Here is a 20,200-nt window from a genome sequence, read left to right as displayed (position 1 = left end):
TCATCGCCCTTCATATGCAACCTCTGAATTAGTGTATAAGTGTTTACTGATGTTTGATAACAGAGGTGTCACTGTAAGAATGCACAGATTTATAATGGAACATACAGTATAATTACTTTAGTAACTGTTTGTGCTCACTTAAGAGAAAATTAGTTGTGTTTAAAAGTGCAGGACAGACACACTTACATATTAGTAAGTGTCTTTGTCTCTTTAAACCAATGACTATAAAAATAGGTTTAAACACACTAGGCATGGGCTGGTATAAGATTCTGACGGTATGATAACCTTTGATAAAAAAATATAGGTTTCATGGTGTTGCGATTACTGCTCTAAAATATATTCTTTTTAAATGTCTGGTTAATATATATATATATATATATATAATATATATATTAATATATATATATATATATATATATATATATATATATATATATATATATATATATATATATATATATATCCCCATTGAACACAATATATTTTTATTTTGAGTAACATTCAAAATATTTTGGAGCAGTAAACATGTCAGGCTAAATAACTTAAATGAATCATTGACTTCTTCATTTGTTTCAAAAACACAGCTTAAAAAAAACTTTAAAAAACCTTTCAGATATTTTCTTCTGGAGATACTGTTGTCCTGGAAACAAAAACAAAAAGTTAATTAAAAAATCTTACTCATATCTAAGAAACTGTTACAGAAAATGTTGACAGTTTTTAAAACCTTGACTTTTCCAAACCCAGTATACCTTGAAAACGGTTATCGTTCCATGCCTAAAACACACACCCGAATCTCAAAGTGTCCTGCACTTTAGCTCCTCTTTAAATGCCTGTGCTGATCTGGAATCAGATTATCATACGGAGCACGTCTGTCAGTCAGCGCTTAATACATTCATTCGCTGATTCAGAGGTTGCATATGAAGGCCGATGATCGACGCAAAGCTTTAATGGAAAGAAAGTGAATGCAGACATTTTTATATTAATAAAATACAGGAGAATCCTGGTTAAATTGAGAGGGTTGACAGATGAATTGATGAAGTTGACATGAAGTTTGGTAAGGGAACGTAAAACATCTTTGTGTTCCCTCGCAAAACATACTTACAAGATAACACAAAACATCTTTGTGAGAGAACGCAAAAACTTTAAAAAATATATTTACCTGTCACCCATAGTTTTTTCTTCCACTCATTTTTTCCCTACCATCGAGTCTCTTCTCGGTCTCCGTACTAAACAAGAAAAATTAAAGATTAATAATAAAAAAAACATTTTAAAATAATAGAATTAAAAATTTAATAACCAAAATGGAAAGAGAAAATACAATTCTAAAGTGCTAATTAAATTAAAACAAATTATTTACAAAATTATCAATTACAAAACAGAATTACAACAAAAAACTTAAATGAAAATGTAAAATACAATAGAAATAATTCTATAATAATTATTCAAAATAATTGTATCTACAGTAGTTTCTTAATGATATTAAATAACACTGCTGTCATTTTATAACCAAGGCTGGATTTTAAAAAATTACGTTTTGTAAAAGTGTATTTTACATATAATTAATATTGTGATATTTTAATTTAAATCGATGCTTTTGTGTTTTAAACTAAATTATTATATATTTATAATTTATTACTATGTAGTATGTCGTTTTTCGGTAATAGTACATTTTAGTAATAGTAAACAAAACAAAAGAATACTAATTTTGAGTTCACTGTCCCTTTAAGGAAACATGTATGTTACAGAAATGAAGGCAAGCCATGAGGGTGAGGCTGAGTCTGCGGAGGTCAGTCCAAACTCTCTGGAAGAGGAGGGAGGCTTGGGCAGCGACAACGAAAATGTTCACGCTAACGGCATCCCTGGCACTCCCATCTCCGCAAGCTTCACCCCATCCCTGCCCGACGACAGGCTGTCTGTCTCTTCTAATGACACTCAGGTACCGGCTTACACTTCTGCCTTTAAATATATCATGACATAAAAAATCTGATGTGACATAAAAAATGTCATTGTTCATTAAAACCTTCTACAAGTTTCAATATTTAAAGCATCCTCCTCATTATTAACAAAACATTCCTTTCATCGCACTGTAAAATTCGACAAAATAATACAATTTTGAATAAAATAATATAATAATAATAAAATATATATATATTTTTTTAAATAAAATAATAAAATAATGACAAATTCATCTGTCGTCAAATACTTATCCTGAGGTTAGTCTTGTCAAAAGTATCAAGTTCGGTACTTTAAAAAACCTCCATTTCCTGCTAATATGTGAACGCACAGCGGTGTTAAAGGGGTGGTCCACTAAGATATCATATTTTAAACTTTAGTTGATGTGTAATGTAGCTGTGTGGATATAAACAACATGTCTGAATGTAAGACGCTTAAAGTTCAATGCAAAGGGAGACATTGGCTTTTACAGAGTTAGCTTAGCAAAGCCTACTGCCAACAATGTTTGGGGACTGCAAAAAAATACATCCGGGTTAGTTAGATCACAAAGGCTTTATGTCAAATGCATTTACCACGCACATATACCTAGTGCAGCTAAGGGGCGTGGCCAGAGATGCTGTAATGTTGTTATTGCAGAGAAAGCTAAAATGCCATCCAAATGCTGCTATTTCCACAGAGTTTGTTCTGTTTCTTTATTTGGCCATCCGAATAACATGATATATATATATATATATAGCTAGCATTTGACAAAGGACAGCTTCCAGAATCTTTTTTAGTTTAGTGCTGGATTCGGCTAAAAACTCCTCAAAGGACGAGCAGCTCCAATTATAATAGAAAAAGCTGTGGATTGTGAGCCACAACCCCTGAGTATTTTTATTTGCAAAATTTGATCAATTACATGCACAGTTTCTAGTGTTAACAGTATGTTATAGCAAGGACGTAAACAACAGCAAATGCTGTTTGGTGCCTTTAACAAATTAGCTACAAATTCATATTTGTCTGTCAAATTCCTGTAAATGGCCACAATCTTCAGCAGTGATGCAGTGTCTCTCTATGCGGACACTTTCCCTGTGTTATACTGCTCAAATAACTTGCAAAAGATGTGAACGTTTCATATTGCTTTCACATGCTTATTCCAAATATATGTGAAAGACTTTATTTTAGAAAGCAGTTTTGAGGTTCAGCTGTGTCCTCTTCATTTTCTGTCTGATTCAGCCTCAAACTGATATGGCTAACAACTACTCTGACCTACAGTATTTACACACCGCAGAAGCGTGTGCTTGTAAGGGGCATGATACTTTACCTGGTGACGTGGATCCAATTCACGAATCACAGCACACTTTGTTAGCTGACCAATCAGAGTCTCTTGATGGTTTTTCAGAGGAAGAAGAAAATAGGGCAGTCATTTTGATGTTAGCTGAGAAACTGTATATAATCAAAGTAAGATACATGAAAAAAATAACACATTTTGTTTTACAAATGAAGCATGAGCTCAGATTGCTTTGCATCTTATAAACACAACCAAGGGCAGTATATTTTGATGCTGACGTATAAAGCCATAGTCACACTGCACTTTCCGCCCCAATGACTTCCATTGATACACATGTGAATACAACAGACTGAACTCGAAAGCTCATGCCACACGTTTTGCATGTCAATACATTAGAACGCTCATGCTTTGTGAACTCTGACCTGTGAAATCGCATCACGTGATAGGATGACACCAAGGGAAGACCAAAACATGACCTCTCTGCACAGAAATTTAAAATATGGAGCAATCGCTCACTTTATTAATGTCGGTTTATCAGCGAGAAACTTAGGACTCTATTTTGACGTTCCATGCGCAAAGTGCAAAGCAATGGGCGCAAACGCATTAAGGGAGTTTCAGAATCCACTTTTGCTAATATAAGGACAGAAAAATCTACTCTGCACCGTGGCACATGGTTTAAAAGGGTTTAGCTTATTTTCATATTTCATATTCAGTTGCGTCGCGCCATAGCTCACTTGCTATTTACATGACGGACTTTGTAAGTGGAAAAACTGAATGCTTCAATAGCGAGAAAAAGATTAAACGGAGCACCTACAGCACGAGAATGAGAGATGAGCCTCCTCATTGTTTACTTTCGCTTTCACTCTCGTGGATAGGGAAACGTGTTGTATGCACAGACATCCATTAGCCTATAAATAATTCATTTTGTTTGTTAAGCGCAAAGATTGTTTCAAAACTATTGTTGTAAAAAAAATAATAAATGAGTGAAAAAGAAGAGAGAACCCAGTCCAGGAGACTCGGAACAAGCAGAATTCCTTTATTGAGACGTGTTGGGTAATCTGCAGTCATACAGCGTCTTTAAGATGTCCGTGTCTGCAAGAGCCTACTAGAGGTCTGCAGTCTGCAAGTTCTTTCACGAGTCTCTCACAAGTCTCACACAAGTCTGAATTAGTCTGAATTAAGACAAAGATGTCCTGTCTATATTGTCCTGTTAGGAGGAGGGGGCATAGCTAAACAAAGCATGCAGATCAAGAGTTGTGGTCGGCAGGGTAAACTGCTTCTCAGGTCTAATCTCATCATGTTCTGGAGACAGAAACCGCCTGACCATTTGATCGAAAAGAGAAAACAATAGACACCCCATGCTGTGAAACTGACAATTTGCATTACTTTGGCTTAGCCTGTAATCAGAAAGATAAAGGTTAAATGACCCTCCTAGCTGGGATGTTAATGAAATTATATAATTAAAAACCAGAGAATATAACTTTTCAGTTATACGTAGATTATTGTTCATTTGGAATTAGTTGATAGAAATTTATATTTCCACACTAGGATGTTAATGAAATTATATAATTAAAAACCAGAGAATATAACTTTTCAGTTATACGTAGATTATTGTTCATTTGGAATTAGTTGATAGAAATTTATATTTCCACAGTTCCCCCTTTGAGAGTTATTTAAAAACTCTCACAAAAAAAATATAAATTTGTAAGCTTTCCCAAAACCATTCAATGGCTTCTGTTTGATAACAGAAGCCCCATCTTCTAGTCATGTAACTTGAAAAGTTACAGGCACATTTAAACTTATTCTGTGTCATTTCAATATCTAAGTAGATGTAAGTGTAGATTTCAAAACTGTTCACACGTTTATGACAATCAGTTGTAATGTCATAAATCCTACATGATGACACAAAAATCATGTAGTTAAACTGCAGATCTTCTGAAAGTCCATGGCTTGTGAATAGTGTTCAGTGTTTTGTGAGGTGTGTTTCTTGTGGTTCTTCTCCAGCACAGAGTTGATCTGATGACTTCCTGTCATTCATGGATCTCTGTAGTGATGCTCTGGTTCAGAGTGTTTCTGAGGAGATGCAGTGTTTGTGTTTACCTGCACACAAGAAAACAAGGAAACAGCAGACCAGCAGTATTCATGCATAGACTTGTATGATCATAGTTCGTGTGTCTAGTTATTCAGGTGATCGTATAGTGGTTGTGTTAAGTTGGTGATCGTATAGTGTTGTGTATTTTCTGTCTCCTAATCTTAAAGTTATGACACCTATAAAACAGTGAGGTGAGGATGGGGGGAAAAAAACAAAAAAGAAAAGGGAGTCTTCACCACAGGGTGCGGCCCCTGAAGCCTGTTGCTTTCAGTTCTGCCCTGGGCTCCTCACTGGTTTGTGTGTCCTGTTCTGTCCCTGAGTGTGGTGGGCAAACTTTAAAAGGTGTGACACAAACTATCATTCAATAAATATCAGTCCTATCAGACATCATAACATTGAATGGGTAGTGGTTGAAATATGTGTTAAAACACATTCAAGGCTGTGAGTGGACTTAAGCAGAGTTCCCTAATATAAAGGAAGAAGTTTCCTTTGTGTCTTTTTACAAAGAGTCTTTCATCTTAATTGTAAATGAACTGGGACATTAAGCACTCACAGCCAAAAAATGGTTAGCATCTTTGTGGACAGCTCAATGGATTTAGTGATGAGGGGAGGGGTATGTTGAGGGCATTTAGCAAACTGTTCAGAAGTTGATTTACCCTGTTCATCTCTTTAAAGTTCTTTTTATTCTTTCTACACTCCCTCATCCAATGTCCTTTTTTACCACAGTAATGACAACAGATATTTTTCCTAAGACATTTGTGATTTGATGTCTTTTCTGTGTTGACCTTAGTGGCGGCTGCTTCAAATCTGACTCTGTCTTTGATATGAGAGTCTCTTTCCCACAAAGCTAAACTGTTCAGATTATTTCTGAGAGTGGTGGAAGACCAGGTGATGTTAAGAAATGGCAAAGCTTGTCTGTATTCAGTTGCAAGGCCATCTGACCAGATGCGGACTAGGGGTCCCTTGTCATTTAGCACACTGTCCGAATTATCAGCTAATCCACTGTAAGTTATGGCGGATTGGCAAAATCTCTCAGTGAATTCATTCACAGATTCATCTTTCCTTTGCACACAACAAGTCACTTTTGACCAGTCGATCTTTGGGCCAACAATGTTCTTTAGAGCTTTCAAAACACCCTCTCTCAAATCATCCTTACTGGCATGTTGTAATTTAGAGGTCACAGTATGCTCAAAACTGTTGAATTCAGATTCAGTGAGAATTTGAGACATTAGCTGGGTGACTTCTGTTAATGACATGTCATAAAGACGCATTTTGCTGATTAGTGCTCTGCTAAACTCTGAAAAATTTGTGTGTGCTGATGGTAAGCTTTGAGACAGTCTGTCTATTTCTCTAGGTCCTAGTGTTCTTGAAACTGTTTGAATTTGAACAACAGAAGTGTTGTTGTGTGAACTCTCAGTTCTCTTAGATCTTCTGGCACCACAAACCTCTACTGAGCCTATAGGTAAATCGCTATCTGACTGGATGGAAATGTCTGTTTCAGAGACAATTTGTAAGTCAGGATGTTTATTATCAGGCTGACTAACCTCCTCAATGTCAGTTTTTGATTTCTTGAGGTTCAGTTGTTTTGTTAATGAGGTTATCTTAGCATGAAGCTCTTGGATCTGTTTCTCTAATTCAGATTTAGCTTGAGCTTGTTGTTTAGCTCGAGATAAACTGAATTCTCTGTAGCAGCAGATAATGCCTTTTACATTGTTTTTGCGAATGCATGCATCAAGCACTTTCTTGCATTCTTCTAATGTCCAAACATCATCTGGGTCAATGCTAAATTTCTTTGTCAAATTTAGTCTGACTGACTCTGTTACTGAGTCCATGTGCTGTCGTAGCAGCGATTTGAAATCCTGATCTGACAATAGTTTTTAAACTACCTTTTTTCAGTTGTAGTGATCAGTCTTGTATTCTGTCTGAACATTTTGTGAGCTTATTATCACAAAGTAAAAATACTAAAACTTTTCAGATGAAAGTGTAGTAATTTCTTCTCTGGCGAAACAGAGGGTAACAATATTAGCATATGTTGCTAAAACTTCCTGCCTGAACAAGAGATAACATCAATTAGCTTGTATAGCTAAACTTAAACTTCTCTGGTTGAACAGAGGTTAAACAAAATAAAAGAAAAGAAAATAGCGCATAAGGCTTAACTTCTCTGAAGAGAGGATAACTTTTTAGAAGAAAATAGCACGTAAGGCTTTACTTCTCTGTCTGAACAGAGGATAAACTGTTACTTCTCTAATGAAATAGAGAATAACTTTTTGTTAAACAAACCCTGCAGCTGTTAGTTAACTTTTCTCTGATGGAGCAGAGAATAACCATGTGTATAAACTGGTCTGTATGGTTCTTTTGATAGAGTGAAACTCACCAAATCGAGGTTGAGCTGAAAAGATTCAGTCTGGAGTGATCTGATCTTTGTGTTCAGGTAGCTTCAATGTTCATCAGGGTTGCAGTCAGCAAATAGTTGGGAATTTGTGACGTCCGCTGAGTGACTTCAAATTGCCGTTGAGCTGAAGATTCCGTCTGAAGAAGTTTCCTTGATCTTGAAGCTTCAAGTTGAATTTCAGGAAGATTTCAGTCTTCTGTGGCAAATTGTTGAGAATTTGATAATTTCAGTCTCTATCCGGCTCACGGCACCAAGTTGTTGAAAAAAAATCAATGAATGAAAAGAAGAAGAGAGAACCCAGTCCAGGAGACTCGAAACAAGCAGAATTGCTTTATTGAGACGTGTTGGTTTATCTGCAGTCATACAGCGTCTTTAAGATGTCTAATGTGTCTGCAAGAGACTACTAGAGGTCCGCAGTCTGCAAGTTCTTTCACGAGTCTCTCACAAGTCTCACACAAGTCTGCAAATAGTCTGAATTAAGACAAAGATTTCATGGCTATATTGTGTTCTTAGGAGGAGGGGATTTGGCTAAACAAAGCATGCAAATTAAGGGTTGTGGTCGGCAGGGTAAACTGCTTCTCAGGTCTAATCTCATCAAGTTCTGGAGACAAAACCTCCTGACCATTTGATTGAAAAGAGTAAACAATAGACACCCCATGCTGTGAAACTGATAATTGCATCACTTTGGCTTAGCCTGTAGTCAGCAAGGCAAAGGTTAAATGACCCTCCTAGCTGGCATGTCAATGAAATAATATAATTAAACACCAGAGAATATAACTTTTCAGTTATACGTAGATTATTGTTCATTTGGAATTAGATGATATAAATTTATATTTCCACACTATTTCTAAATTCAGTTGTAATTTCCAGCAATCGAATAAATGAACAGTAATAACGAAGTGTGGTCAAACAACTGAGTTATATCCAAATACACATACTATGCCTCATATGGTCTAAAACCTGACAGGTGGGCAAATCTAAAAAACATATATATATATATATATATATATATATATATATATATATATATATATATATATATATATATATATATATATATATATATTAGTGCTGTCAGTTGATTAAAAAAATACTTTTTATTGGAAAAAAATTGCTTGTAACTAAGACTGAAACTTGTAATTTTGGCTATTCAAATGTAAAATTAATGTAAACGCAAGACAAACGTCAAAATGACTCTTGCACCAAGCTGAAACTAGCAAACAACAATTGCGTCTCGCTGCATTGTGCCGGGTGTATGATAGAGTCCTTGGTGTTTTGCCACAATAGTGAGAAGGCGTTGATTTTTTTTTTTTTGATTAGACAATCAACAGACATGCATTAAAATATCTGCCCCACATTTATTTATCTTTTTCAGCAAAGGGGGCGGAATGAGAATAAAAATAATTATTGTTTTTGCATTCATATTTGTTTTAAGCATGGAAAACTTTTATAAGCATTATAAGTGAACCTCAAGGACCATATTAAAATAATGTTAAAAATCCACATCATGACCCCTTTAGTTGTTCACAAACAATAAAATGCAGTTTTTATTTACTTGTGTCATTTTTATTGACTGTATCATAGCAAACAATTTTGTATACTTTTTTTTGTAGTAGTAATAAATTGCATTTGGAAATAAGAGTCACAGTGTATTGTAGGCTTGTTTATAATTAAAAGACAGACATTATGCCTAAAATCTGTTTTTTTCTCTTTTCTTTTCTCTCTTGGACCAGTGAAGAAAAAATAGTTTTAGAAATAGTAGTTCTGGTGCATGGTAGTCTTGCTTCTAATTAAAAGTCTCACAATATGCCAACAATCTGTTTGTTTTTTTTCCCCTTGAAGTAGAAAAGCAACTTCAGGCTTGTTTATAATTAAAAGTTCCATGTTATCCATTCAATTTGTTTGTTTTCTTGCATGTTTTCTTTTTTTCATTGAAGCTTTGGGTAATAAAGTGTATTTCAGGCTTGGTTATGAATAAAAGTTTCCCATTATAGTTTTTTGAGAAAGTAGTACATCATAAATGCTTTTACAAATAAGATTTTTTTTCTCTCTTTTAACCCTGGACATAGTAAAACATAAACACTTTTTATAATATGAGTCCAATTATATGTAAACTAAGCATTAATATTTGTAATTTAATATATATCTTTGAATACATTAGTATTGTATCTGCAAACTCATTTGTCAACCAACCTCTAATTGACAGATGTTGTTATTATACACTTACTGGCCAATGTATTAGGTACACCTGTCCAACTTCTCGTTAACGCAAATTTCTAATCAACATGGCAGCAACTCAATGCATTTAGGCATGTAGACGTCGTCAAGACGATCTGCTGCAGTTCAAACTGAGCATCAGAATGGGGACGAAAGGTGATTTAAGTGACTTTGAACGTGCCATGGTTGTTGGTGCCAGATGGGCTGGTTTGAGTATTTCAGAAACTTTTGATCTACTGGAATTATCACGCACAACCTTCTCTAGGGTTTACAGAGAATGGTCATAAAATGAGAAAATATCCAGTGAGTGGCAGTTCTGTGGTGCAAGTGCAAATGCCTTGTTGATGCTAGAACTCAGTAGAGAATGGTCAGACTAGTTTAAGCTGATAGAAAGGCAATAGTAACTCGAAATAACCATTTGTTACAGCAAAAGTATACAGAAGAGCATCTCTGAATGCACAACACCTCGAACCTTAAGGCTGATGGACTACAGCAGCAGGAGACCACATCGGGTGCCACTCCTGTCAGCTAAAAACAGGAAACTGAGGCTACAATTTGCACAGGCCAACAAAATTAGACAATAGAAGATTGGAAAAACAATGCCTGGTCTGATGAGTCTCGATTTCTGCTGTGACATTAAGATGGTAGGGTCAGAATTTGGCATCAACAACATAAAAGCATGGATTCATCCTGCCCTGTATCAACTGTTCAGGCTGGTGTTGGTCTAATGGTGTGTGGGATATTTTCTTGGCACACTTTGGCCCCATTAGTACCAATTGATCAGCGTGTCAACACCACAGCCTACCTGAGTGTTGTTGCTGACCATGTCCATTTCTGTATGACCACAGTGTATTCATCTTCTGACGGCTACTTCCAGCAGGATAACATGTCATGTCATAAAGTGCGAGTCATCTCAAACTGGTTTCTTGAATGTAATAATGAGTTCACTGTACTCAATTGGCCTCCACAATCACCAGATCTCAGAATCCAATAGAGCACCTTTGGGAAGTGGTGGAACAGGAGATTCACATCACTGTATGATGCTTTCATGTCAATATAGACCATTACCTTGTTGAATCTATGCCACGAAGGATTAAGGCAGTTCTGAAGGCAAAAGGGAATCCAACCCGGTACTAGTAAGGTGTACCTAATAAAGTGGCCAGTAAGTGTGTATTTAAATTGAATGCAACCTGTCTTGAGCATTTAAATACATTATAAATTTGGTCTGTGTGAGCATACAGTACATTGATTGCAAAAAAAAAGTGTTCAATTTGATTGTAAAAACTATTTTGCTAATAAGCACAAAGATTTTCACATATCATATATATTTTTTTACTTTCCAGCTTTATTTGTGGCTCCTGTATCTGCTTAATAGACCAATTTTATGCTCCTTTTTTATGGTTGTTGAATGTTATGTGCGCCAGATGATAACGAATGTTCCGGCAGTTAAGTTTGATTGTCACAACATGATCATTTCTTCCTTAGGAATCGGTAGCCACCTCTGGTCAAGCACCAGGCGCAAAGTTTTCTCACATTCTCCAGAAAGATGCCTTCCTGGTGTTTCGTTCCCTCTGCAAACTCTCCATGAAGCCTCTTTCGGATGGACCGCCTGATCCCAAGTAAGCCTGTCATTCTAAATTAAACATCTGACTCTAGACAAAAGGAATTGTTTATTTGTTGTACCAAATGCTGTGCCAAAAAGTCACATCTCTAGCCAAGTTGCATTAAAGTTTAATGCATTTTTTCCCTATTTGCTCTTCTGCTAATCTGACATTAGAGATATTTTTCGAGCAAGAGTATTGACAGCATCAGGCATTGTCCTTTAGCAGGTGAATAGAGCTGTCAGAGGCCAAGAGAGATGTTCGTCCCCATCATTTGAAGAGAAAGAGAGCCATTCATCCTGGTGTGTCTTCAGGGCAGTGATGCAGGAAGCTGGTTTTCAGTGCTATTGATCACTCTTTGTCAAATGGACCAGGACCTGTTGACCCCTCTTGATTTACATCTGGCTGGGCTTAGAATCAGTTATTTATAGTGCTGCGCACTGGGGGTAGCAGCTCTGTTGTTATTGTAAAAAAAGGTGATGGGTCATGTTTGATGCTTTAAATCGTGTGCTCTTTTGAGGAGCAGAGCACTTTTTGAAGTGAGCTTGTGGTTGTTTTGGTAATAAAAAATCATGGACTGAAAAAATCCCATGGGTTTATTATTGGTAGTTATTATTAAGTAGTTTTATTGAAGTATCCAAAAGCAGTCCATGCAGGTACAGGACGTCAACATGGTGTCAGATTGACATTGTTCCCCAACGTCGTGGGATATTGCATTTTGAGTGGAAATGAAAATCGGGTTGACACCAGAATCAACCTAATGTCAGACCAACGACAGTGTCCAACGTTGGACAAATGTTAGATTTTGGTTACTTTCCAACGCAACCTAAAGACAACAAAATATTAACGTCTAATTATGTTACACCTTGATGTTGTGTGGATGTTATCAATATGACGTCTGTCAGACGTTGGGTTTGGGTTGCCATACCTGTTGAATAAATGTCAGTATTTGACATCAGTTGGTTTAATATGTTGACTCGACATTGGATTGTGGTCAATTTACAACACAAGCTAAAATCAACCACATATCAATATAATTTGACATTGTTATTATTGGACATCAAAACAACGTGGTCCTTAAGACTGGTTTATACTTGTGCATTGAGCGATCGCTTACAGCGCCTGCCTTACACATAGCCGTGCATGTATACTTTTGCATGCTGTCTGTGTTATTCTGCAATAACACTTACAAAATGCTAGCTGGCAGTAGGTTATGTTAGTTTCCTCTCTGTCGAGTTTTTTTGCGCGTGTTTTGTTTTTTTCTGAACGCTACCTTAACGTACAAGTAGCTAAAAACTCGCTCATTCCGTGGCAATAACCGGCAGACGTGTAAAAATTTTCATTATAAGTTAAACACAAAACATATGGAGCTGCTTCACAGGTCTAGAGACTTGTAAATACTTGCTCCGTTGGGCTCGTGGCTTTCAGCACCGCCCACACTCGGCACAGCTACCAAGCTGACCAATCACAGAGCTGGTGCAATGCGTCATTACGACATGTAGTTAAATTTTTTTTTTCTTTTTTGAGGTGTGCGATTGTGCAAAGGCTGCGCAGGTCGCGTGTGCTTGGCACAGAAGTATAAATCAGCCTTTAGACCGTGGCTAGACACTTAATTTTGGTCAACTGACATCTGACCTAAATCTAACCTAATATTAATTATATCTTATGACATCGTGTGCCTGCTGGGGTCCCTTTGTTAATTTTGGAAGCTGAATAAAATACTCTGTTATTTCATGTTGTCTTATATGGGGTGTAATATATGTTGCATATATGTGTTGTATGTTTGTTTTTTTTTTGTTTGTTTTTTTGTTTGTTTTTTTATTTAATATCAACTTGAGTTTTTTGTTTGTTTTTTGGAAAAACTAATTTAAATAGTTCTTCGTAAAAGCCAGCACTACTCAGTAATTCTGATTTTGTTTCTTGAAGAATCAACAGTATTTTTTTATTTAGTTTGAACACTTTTGTGTTCTTATTTGCAGTCTTATAGATAAGAACTGCCATCAGTGCATGGAAAAAAAAAATTACCCAAATGCATTTTGAATCCGTTTTGATCTGGAAGATATGCATAAAAAGGTTTAAAAAAAAAAAAAAAGTGTAGGTCTTAATAATGGAATTAAACTTTCCAAATGCTTTGAGACATACATTTTCAAAGATGTTTTATAAATATTTTTAAAGAGATATTACCATTTTCAAGAAGAATTTTTCTTTTTTTAATTTGTACTTTTAATTAATATTTTTAGCCTCTCCATATCTAGCACACTACTGGGAGTTTCTTTTGTTTGTTTTTTGCTCTACATATTAATCAACCATAGTACCATGTGAAATGATTTAATCTGAAAGTGAACATTTATAAAAGCATAATGATTTATATTGTTTAAAAGCTTTATATGGTAATATTTATGCTTGCATTAGATTTTTCGATATTTGTTTGAACACTCATGAGTTAGAAACCTAATGTATGTTTTGAATAATCACCTAAGCAAAAATCCATCTGATTTGATTGACTCATCTCTCTCCAGATCCCATGAGCTGCGGTCCAAGGTCCTCTCTCTGCAGCTCCTCCTGTCCATTCTGCAGAACGCTGGACCCATCTTCAAGACCAACGAGATGTTCATCAACGCCATCAAGCAGTACCTGTGCGTAGCGCTGTCTAAAAACGGCGTCTCCTCCGTCCCCGAGGTGTTCGAGCTGTCTCTGTCCATCTTCCTCACCCTCCTGTCCAACTTCAAGACACATCTCAAGATGCAAATCGAGGTGCCTGAACTCTGTTCCCCCCTGAATCATAACGTGTCTTGCTCTGATAGCATCAGTCTGCAGAGCGTCTGGCTGACAGGCTGAATTTATCTGAGCCGTGCTTTAAAATGAAAGCTTATTATTCTGCCTCTGTCTCGATGTCTGTTTGTGTGTATGTCTCATTCTAGATGAGTGTGTTAGGATTTATTGTTTGCAGTGTTGTGCAGTTAAAGGGACAGTTTATCCAAAACTGAAGATTCTGTCGTCATTTACTCAGACTTTACTTGTTCCTGTTTGAGTTTTTTAGGCCCCGTTAACACTGCCAGTTAAATGCGACCACATTCCGATTCTTTTGCTCATATGTGACACAGATCGGATCTGTTTTATGACCGTGTAAACGCATGCATTTGGATATACAGAGATCGGTTTCGGGCCTCCTTCATATGTGGAAATAACTCAGATATAAACCAGATATGTGACAATGCAGCTATCCTGTAAACAGGCAGATCTGATTTATTGAGGTGTTACGTTTTGTACATCATTAAACTTGCAACAATGTGGTACTTCTCCGCGGTTTAATCGTATAGAAGGAAGAGCATTTGTGGAGATGCCAACGCAGTAAACAACAACAACAACAGAGGAAACATGGAGGGGGAAAGTGGTATGTGGACACAGCATATCAAATGTTGTTTTGCTTGTCCTAAAATTTCTGACCCACTTCTCTTTAAACCCCACCACAATTTGCTCCCACCAGACCTGAGATCTCTTTCTTGCCCACAAATTCCTCTGAATGCTGGAGGACACCATATATAAACAATAGGCGTGAGCTGTGATGACGGCCCTTTCCCTCTTCCTCCTCCTCAAAATCATTTTAAAGTTGGGCGAACTTTGTATAATTGGCAGAGCTAAAAGTAAGACAATTTCTTCCATCATGGCTAGTGTGGCGAAAATGCTAGAACCCCCCTTTATTCATGGGCAACAACGTAAAATGTATGGCAAGTGTAAAAGCCATGAATCGTATAGGTGTCACAATTTTAAAAAAAACCCTGTAAACAGACTGGCAAAAAAATTTGATATAGTCAACAAATCGGAATTGGGCGTCAAGACCTGAACAATGTAAACATACTGTAACTTTAATTTTGTTGAACACAAAAGAAGATATTTTGAAGAAAGGTGAAAAAAAGAATAACTATTGACTTCCATAGTAATGGTTTTTCTACTGTGGAAGTCAATAGTTTCCGCTTTATTCAAAATATCTTCTTTTGTATTCAACAGAAGAAAGAAACTCTTAAAGGTTTGGAACAAGTGAAGGGTAAATAGTGATTAAATGTTTTATATTTGAGTGAACTATGTGTTTAAATGTCTTATTTTGTTACAGATCTTGGCCACACCGTTGCAGCAGTAGTGGTATTGTTTTGTTACTGACTTGGGATTCTGTCTTTTTTTTGTCCTTAGGTGTTTTTCAAAGAGATTTTTCTGTATATTCTGGAAACTTCCACAAGCTCATATGACCACAAGTGGATGGTCATTCAAACCCTCACTAGAATATGTGCTGGTATGGAAGGCCCTTCTTTTTCTCTTCTCATTTTCAAAGTAGTATCCATTTTATTAATAAAATCTTTGGCAGGATATATTCAACAGCCTGCATTTCCATTAAATGCAGTTTCATTAAATGTTATTTGTGACTATATCAACATGCTGTATTACAAAATATGGCTAAAACGTATTAAAAACTATTGAAATGCCTTTTCTGTAAAACAAAAGGAGCCGTTTTTTTAACAATCAAGTGTTTTGTTTGTGTTTGGAGTATTTTTGGTCATTGTTTTACTTAATCTTTGCAGTAACACTTTGCATTAAAGTATTATTAGTTAATGTATTTACTAACATAAAAAACAATGAACAATATTATTATTACAGCATATATACATATTGTAAACATTAGTTAATTAAAATAAAGCCATTCATTGTTAGTTCATGTAAAGTCAATGTGCGTTAACTAATGTAAACAAGCACAGCTTTGGATTTTAATATGCACTAGTAAATGTTGAACTATGATTAATAAATGTTGCACTATTACTGTTCATGCTTATTAAATGTTAGTAAATACAATAACTAAAATCTACTTATGAAACCGTATAGTTAAGTGTGACCATCTTTTTAGTCTGGCAAGCAGTTAACTATGTTTATTTTTTTGTTTTAACAGAAAAAAAGAATATTGCAGTTTGAATTTTTTTTAAATGATATAAGGAATTAAGTTTTCGATTTTGAGAATTTATTTATTCATCAGTTTTATTATGTAAATAGTATGGTAATTTATACCCTTAATATTAATCTATGATAAATAAGGAAACAGGATGAAGCAAAATAAATCATGCATGTGACATTTTCATTTTTTTTTTTTTTTTTTTTTTAGAAATGTGCTTATAGGTAAAAGTGCAGTAGTTCTAAATAAATATAAAAAATACACCATTTTTTGCATAAAACAATCAGTCTAATCCATTTAACCATTATGCAGCACAACAAAAATGTGAGCTACATTTGAATAAAACTAGATAAGAAAGCTTAGTCATGTAATTGACAAAATCTTGTAAAACAGAACCAGTTTAAACTAAAATTAAACAAAAAAAATTAAGCTGACAGAACTACAGGCCCAGAATACCCTGTATAACAAATAAATGACAAAATAACATTGTTTCAATTGTGTTCAATACACTAAAGTTGTGACGGATGAAATACTGTTTTTGGGTCCTAGACACTAATCACTTGAATTAAGAAATGACCCCTTGAATTTGTTTATGACCCCTTTTTAGTTATATCACACATTAAAGTGAATTTGATATAAAAATCACTGTGTAGACAACAGTCTCTGGACATTAATATTTTAAACGAATGAATCGCTTTCGGTCATCTGATATTACATATTGTGATCATGAATTTCAAAATTATTACATTGTTTTGTAAACTTTTATAACCATTTATTACCATATGTTGAGCCTCCTCATGCCGTTTGATATAGCACTTTTTTATTTCTACCCCCGCAGATGCACAGAGTGTAGTAGATATCTATGTTAATTATGATTGTGACCTGAATGCTGCTAATATTTTCGAGAGGCTGGTGAATGACCTCTCAAAGATTGCACAAGGACGAGGAGGTCATGAACTGGGTACAACCCCACTTCAGGTAGGCACACAAAAATGGCTCTGTAAGCTTGTGTGGACTGCTACAACTGATTAGCAACGGTTTAATTAGCTAAATAATCTGTTTTATTTCTCTTAGGAGCTGACTTTAAGAAAGAAAGGATTGGAGTGTCTGGTGTCCATTCTCAAGTGTATGGTGGAGTGGAGCAAAGACCAATACGTCAACCCCAATTCCCAGACAAGTCTTGGTAAGGCAGTCCGCCAGCCTCTGTTGATAAAAGTATCAATACTAGCTTCTCATCTGGTATAATACCTTGTTTAGCCTCTCTGTATCCTGATATGTTTTAGATCCCAGCAGTTACATTGAATACTCCATGTTACGGCCCTGGTTTTTCTAAATGAGTCTCCTCAGAGTGCATTTATGCTGCTTTCCAGAGGATTCTGACTTGTGCAGAACCAAATGGATAAACAGTTGCTTTTGAGGACAGCTCGCTAGGACTCCTGTGCCTCAAAGAGAGGCAGGAAATGCTATTCGCTGTGATGGCTACGCAGCCCTTTCATCTTAATCAAATGGCCCTGAGGCTGTTATTCATCACCGAGGCATGGCCTGACAACAGGGAGGCAGTCAGCAGGCTCCCTGAACAATGTAAAACTGAGCTTCTCATATGAGCTACCAACATGTGTCAGGCTGGAGACTGACTATTTAGAGCTAGGGGAATTTTGGTCTAATCAAGCTTGGCTTTATTTGGTCGGTGAAGGAGAGGCTCTAATGGCCAAAAGGCAAGTTTCTGTGTTGCCTCAAGCCAACCAAAGTCTTTCAGTTATCACCCAATCAAAAACCAGAGTTTTTTTTATTACAAATGAATTTCTTAAAAACAACTTAATTGGGCGTTCACAGATGTGGCTTGTGCGAATAGATTTCGCTATTCATGTGTAATTAGACACTTGAATATTTTGAGTTTTCTCACCTAATTCCTGCATCAAGTTCGCTTCATGAACACCAGAAATTTACTTCACAATAGACACAGATTCACGTCATGGGATAGGGCTTCTGTCTGCCTTGTGTCGTCATTTTTGTTGCTAACTGGCTGACATGGATTTTATTGAGAGAGTAACTGTTTATTATGTGCTTTAAGAAGATTGAAAAACACCATAGATTTGTTTGGCGCCCTGTCTGGGTCCATTAGATTCTTCAGAGGTGCGCCTAGCTTTGTCAGTTTATCAACTCCTTCGGAAGCTGTCCCTGGATGATGGTCCCTTTCAGCAGTACAACCAACTGAATTAGTCTCAGTTTGTTGAGCTGTTGTCTCATGTCTGCGCAGGGGTTTCCCCTAAGGACACCAACTACAGTCAATAAGTCATAATCACACCCCTAGTAGAACAAGCTTCTGATTAGTTAATGCAGGGGTAATGTCCGCCAGTAATCAGATTTTTCAACTCGAGCTATTAATCGAAAATCCGATTTCGATTTTGTCTTTTAACGATTATGAAAAACCATTAATCGAAATAAACTATTATTCCATCACATACCGCCCCCTTTCCAGTTGTACACGTGTGAAAACTCTTTGCCTCTCTAAAGCTCAGTTCCAGGTGAAAATGACTAAAAGCATGTGGTGTAATGTAACTTTTGCAGCACGGGATGCGCATCATTCATGATTTTAAAAGCACAAAAGAGCACGTGCTGTTGTGTATGTGCGCGCCATGCTTAGCCTCGGACAGGTAGCGTTTGTGTGTTTGCGCGCACGCCGCGCTTAGCCTCAGACAGCAGAGCACACACACATCTAACGTCATCTTAATGTGAGCGCTTTAATGGTCAAATACATGCACATTTGTGTCAGAGCGCAGTGTTTAGTGATTATTCATATTAACCCTCATTTGTGTAATAAACTAACAAATTGAGAATCAAAAGACACGTGAAAGAGAAACCATATCAGAGCTGCACTATTCTTAAAGTGACAGCATGCAATATTCCTGCTGCTGCCGACTGTTTTTCTTAATAATCAAAAATAAAATAAAAAAACTGAAGATGCTTAAAGCACAGTTTAAACATAACAGATTTAATAATTCATTTCTAGTAACTGATTTCTTTTATCTTTGCTATGATGACAGTACATTATATTTTCTTCAAGATACTAGTATTCAGCTTAAAGTGACATTCAAAGGCTTAATTTGGGTAAATAGACAACTCATTGTATAACAGTAGTTTCTTCTGCACACAATCAAACATATATATTGCTTAAAGGGGCTAATAATATCGAGCTATTAAAATAGGTTTCAAAATATTCAAACATGCTTTTATTCTAGCTGAAATAAAACAAATAAGTCTTTCTCCAGAAGAAAAAAAATATTATAGGAAATACTGTAAAAAAAAAAAAAAACTCTGTTAAACATCATTTGGGAAATATTTATATATAAAAATAAATTGACAGGAGGACGAATATTTTTGACTTTAACTGTCAATTGTTTTAAATAATCGTGATTACAATTATGACCAAATTAATCGTGATTATGATTTTTCCCATAATCGAGCAGCCCTACGAGCTAGTCGCACGAATCTCATGTAAAGGGCATCAAACGCCTGAAGTGCTCAATTTCAACTAGCAACTCCCTAGGAACCACCCTTCATTGAAACTTTCTGAACCACATAACAATGCCCAACCACTCAGGCTGCTATCAAACACCTAGCAACCACCATCCAAATCACTATTGGCACCATTTAGCAATGTCCTACGAAACCACCACAATTTGTCTTGGAATCACACAGGAAGGCACAGACAACCTTTGAGAAAACTTTAACAACCACC

General features: G+C 36.1%; 1 protein-coding gene and 1 long non-coding RNA gene across 5 annotated transcripts in view; one reads left to right on the top strand and one right to left on the bottom strand.

Moving 5' to 3' along the window:
* Positions 1 to 20,200, top strand: part of arfgef1 (ADP-ribosylation factor guanine nucleotide-exchange factor 1 (brefeldin A-inhibited)) — a 139,925-nt gene that overhangs the window by 68,553 nt on the left and 51,172 nt on the right. For 2 of the 4 annotated variants that reach the window (XM_068217191.1, XM_068217189.1), the window contains 6 exons: positions 1,746 to 1,936; positions 11,410 to 11,543; positions 14,045 to 14,279; positions 15,714 to 15,813; positions 17,300 to 17,439; positions 17,536 to 17,644. In XM_068217191.1, coding sequence (XP_068073292.1) covers positions 1,746 to 1,936; positions 11,410 to 11,543; positions 14,045 to 14,279; positions 15,714 to 15,813; positions 17,300 to 17,439; positions 17,536 to 17,644 — 909 coding nt within the window. Of the gene's footprint in view, positions 1 to 1,727; positions 1,937 to 11,409; positions 11,544 to 14,044; positions 14,280 to 15,713; positions 15,814 to 17,299; positions 17,440 to 17,535; positions 17,645 to 20,200 lie in introns of all 4 variants that reach the window. The other 2 variants (XM_009297399.2, XM_009297395.2) reach the window with 1 other exon arrangement.
* LOC141380666 (uncharacterized) lies at positions 607 to 8,180 on the bottom strand. Its single transcript, XR_012399273.1, has 5 exons — positions 3,646 to 8,180; positions 3,257 to 3,318; positions 1,160 to 1,226; positions 750 to 942; positions 607 to 640 (listed from the first exon to the last, which is right to left on the bottom strand). It is a non-coding gene; the product is annotated as an uncharacterized lncRNA (long non-coding RNA).

This window comes from Danio rerio, chromosome 24, assembly GCF_049306965.1.
Source record: "Danio rerio strain Tuebingen ecotype United States chromosome 24, GRCz12tu, whole genome shotgun sequence".
In the NCBI taxonomy this organism is placed as follows: domain Eukaryota; kingdom Metazoa; phylum Chordata; class Actinopteri; order Cypriniformes; family Danionidae; genus Danio; species Danio rerio.
Note: the sequence above shows the minus strand (reverse complement) of the source record. Positions and strands in the feature narration are given on the sequence as shown.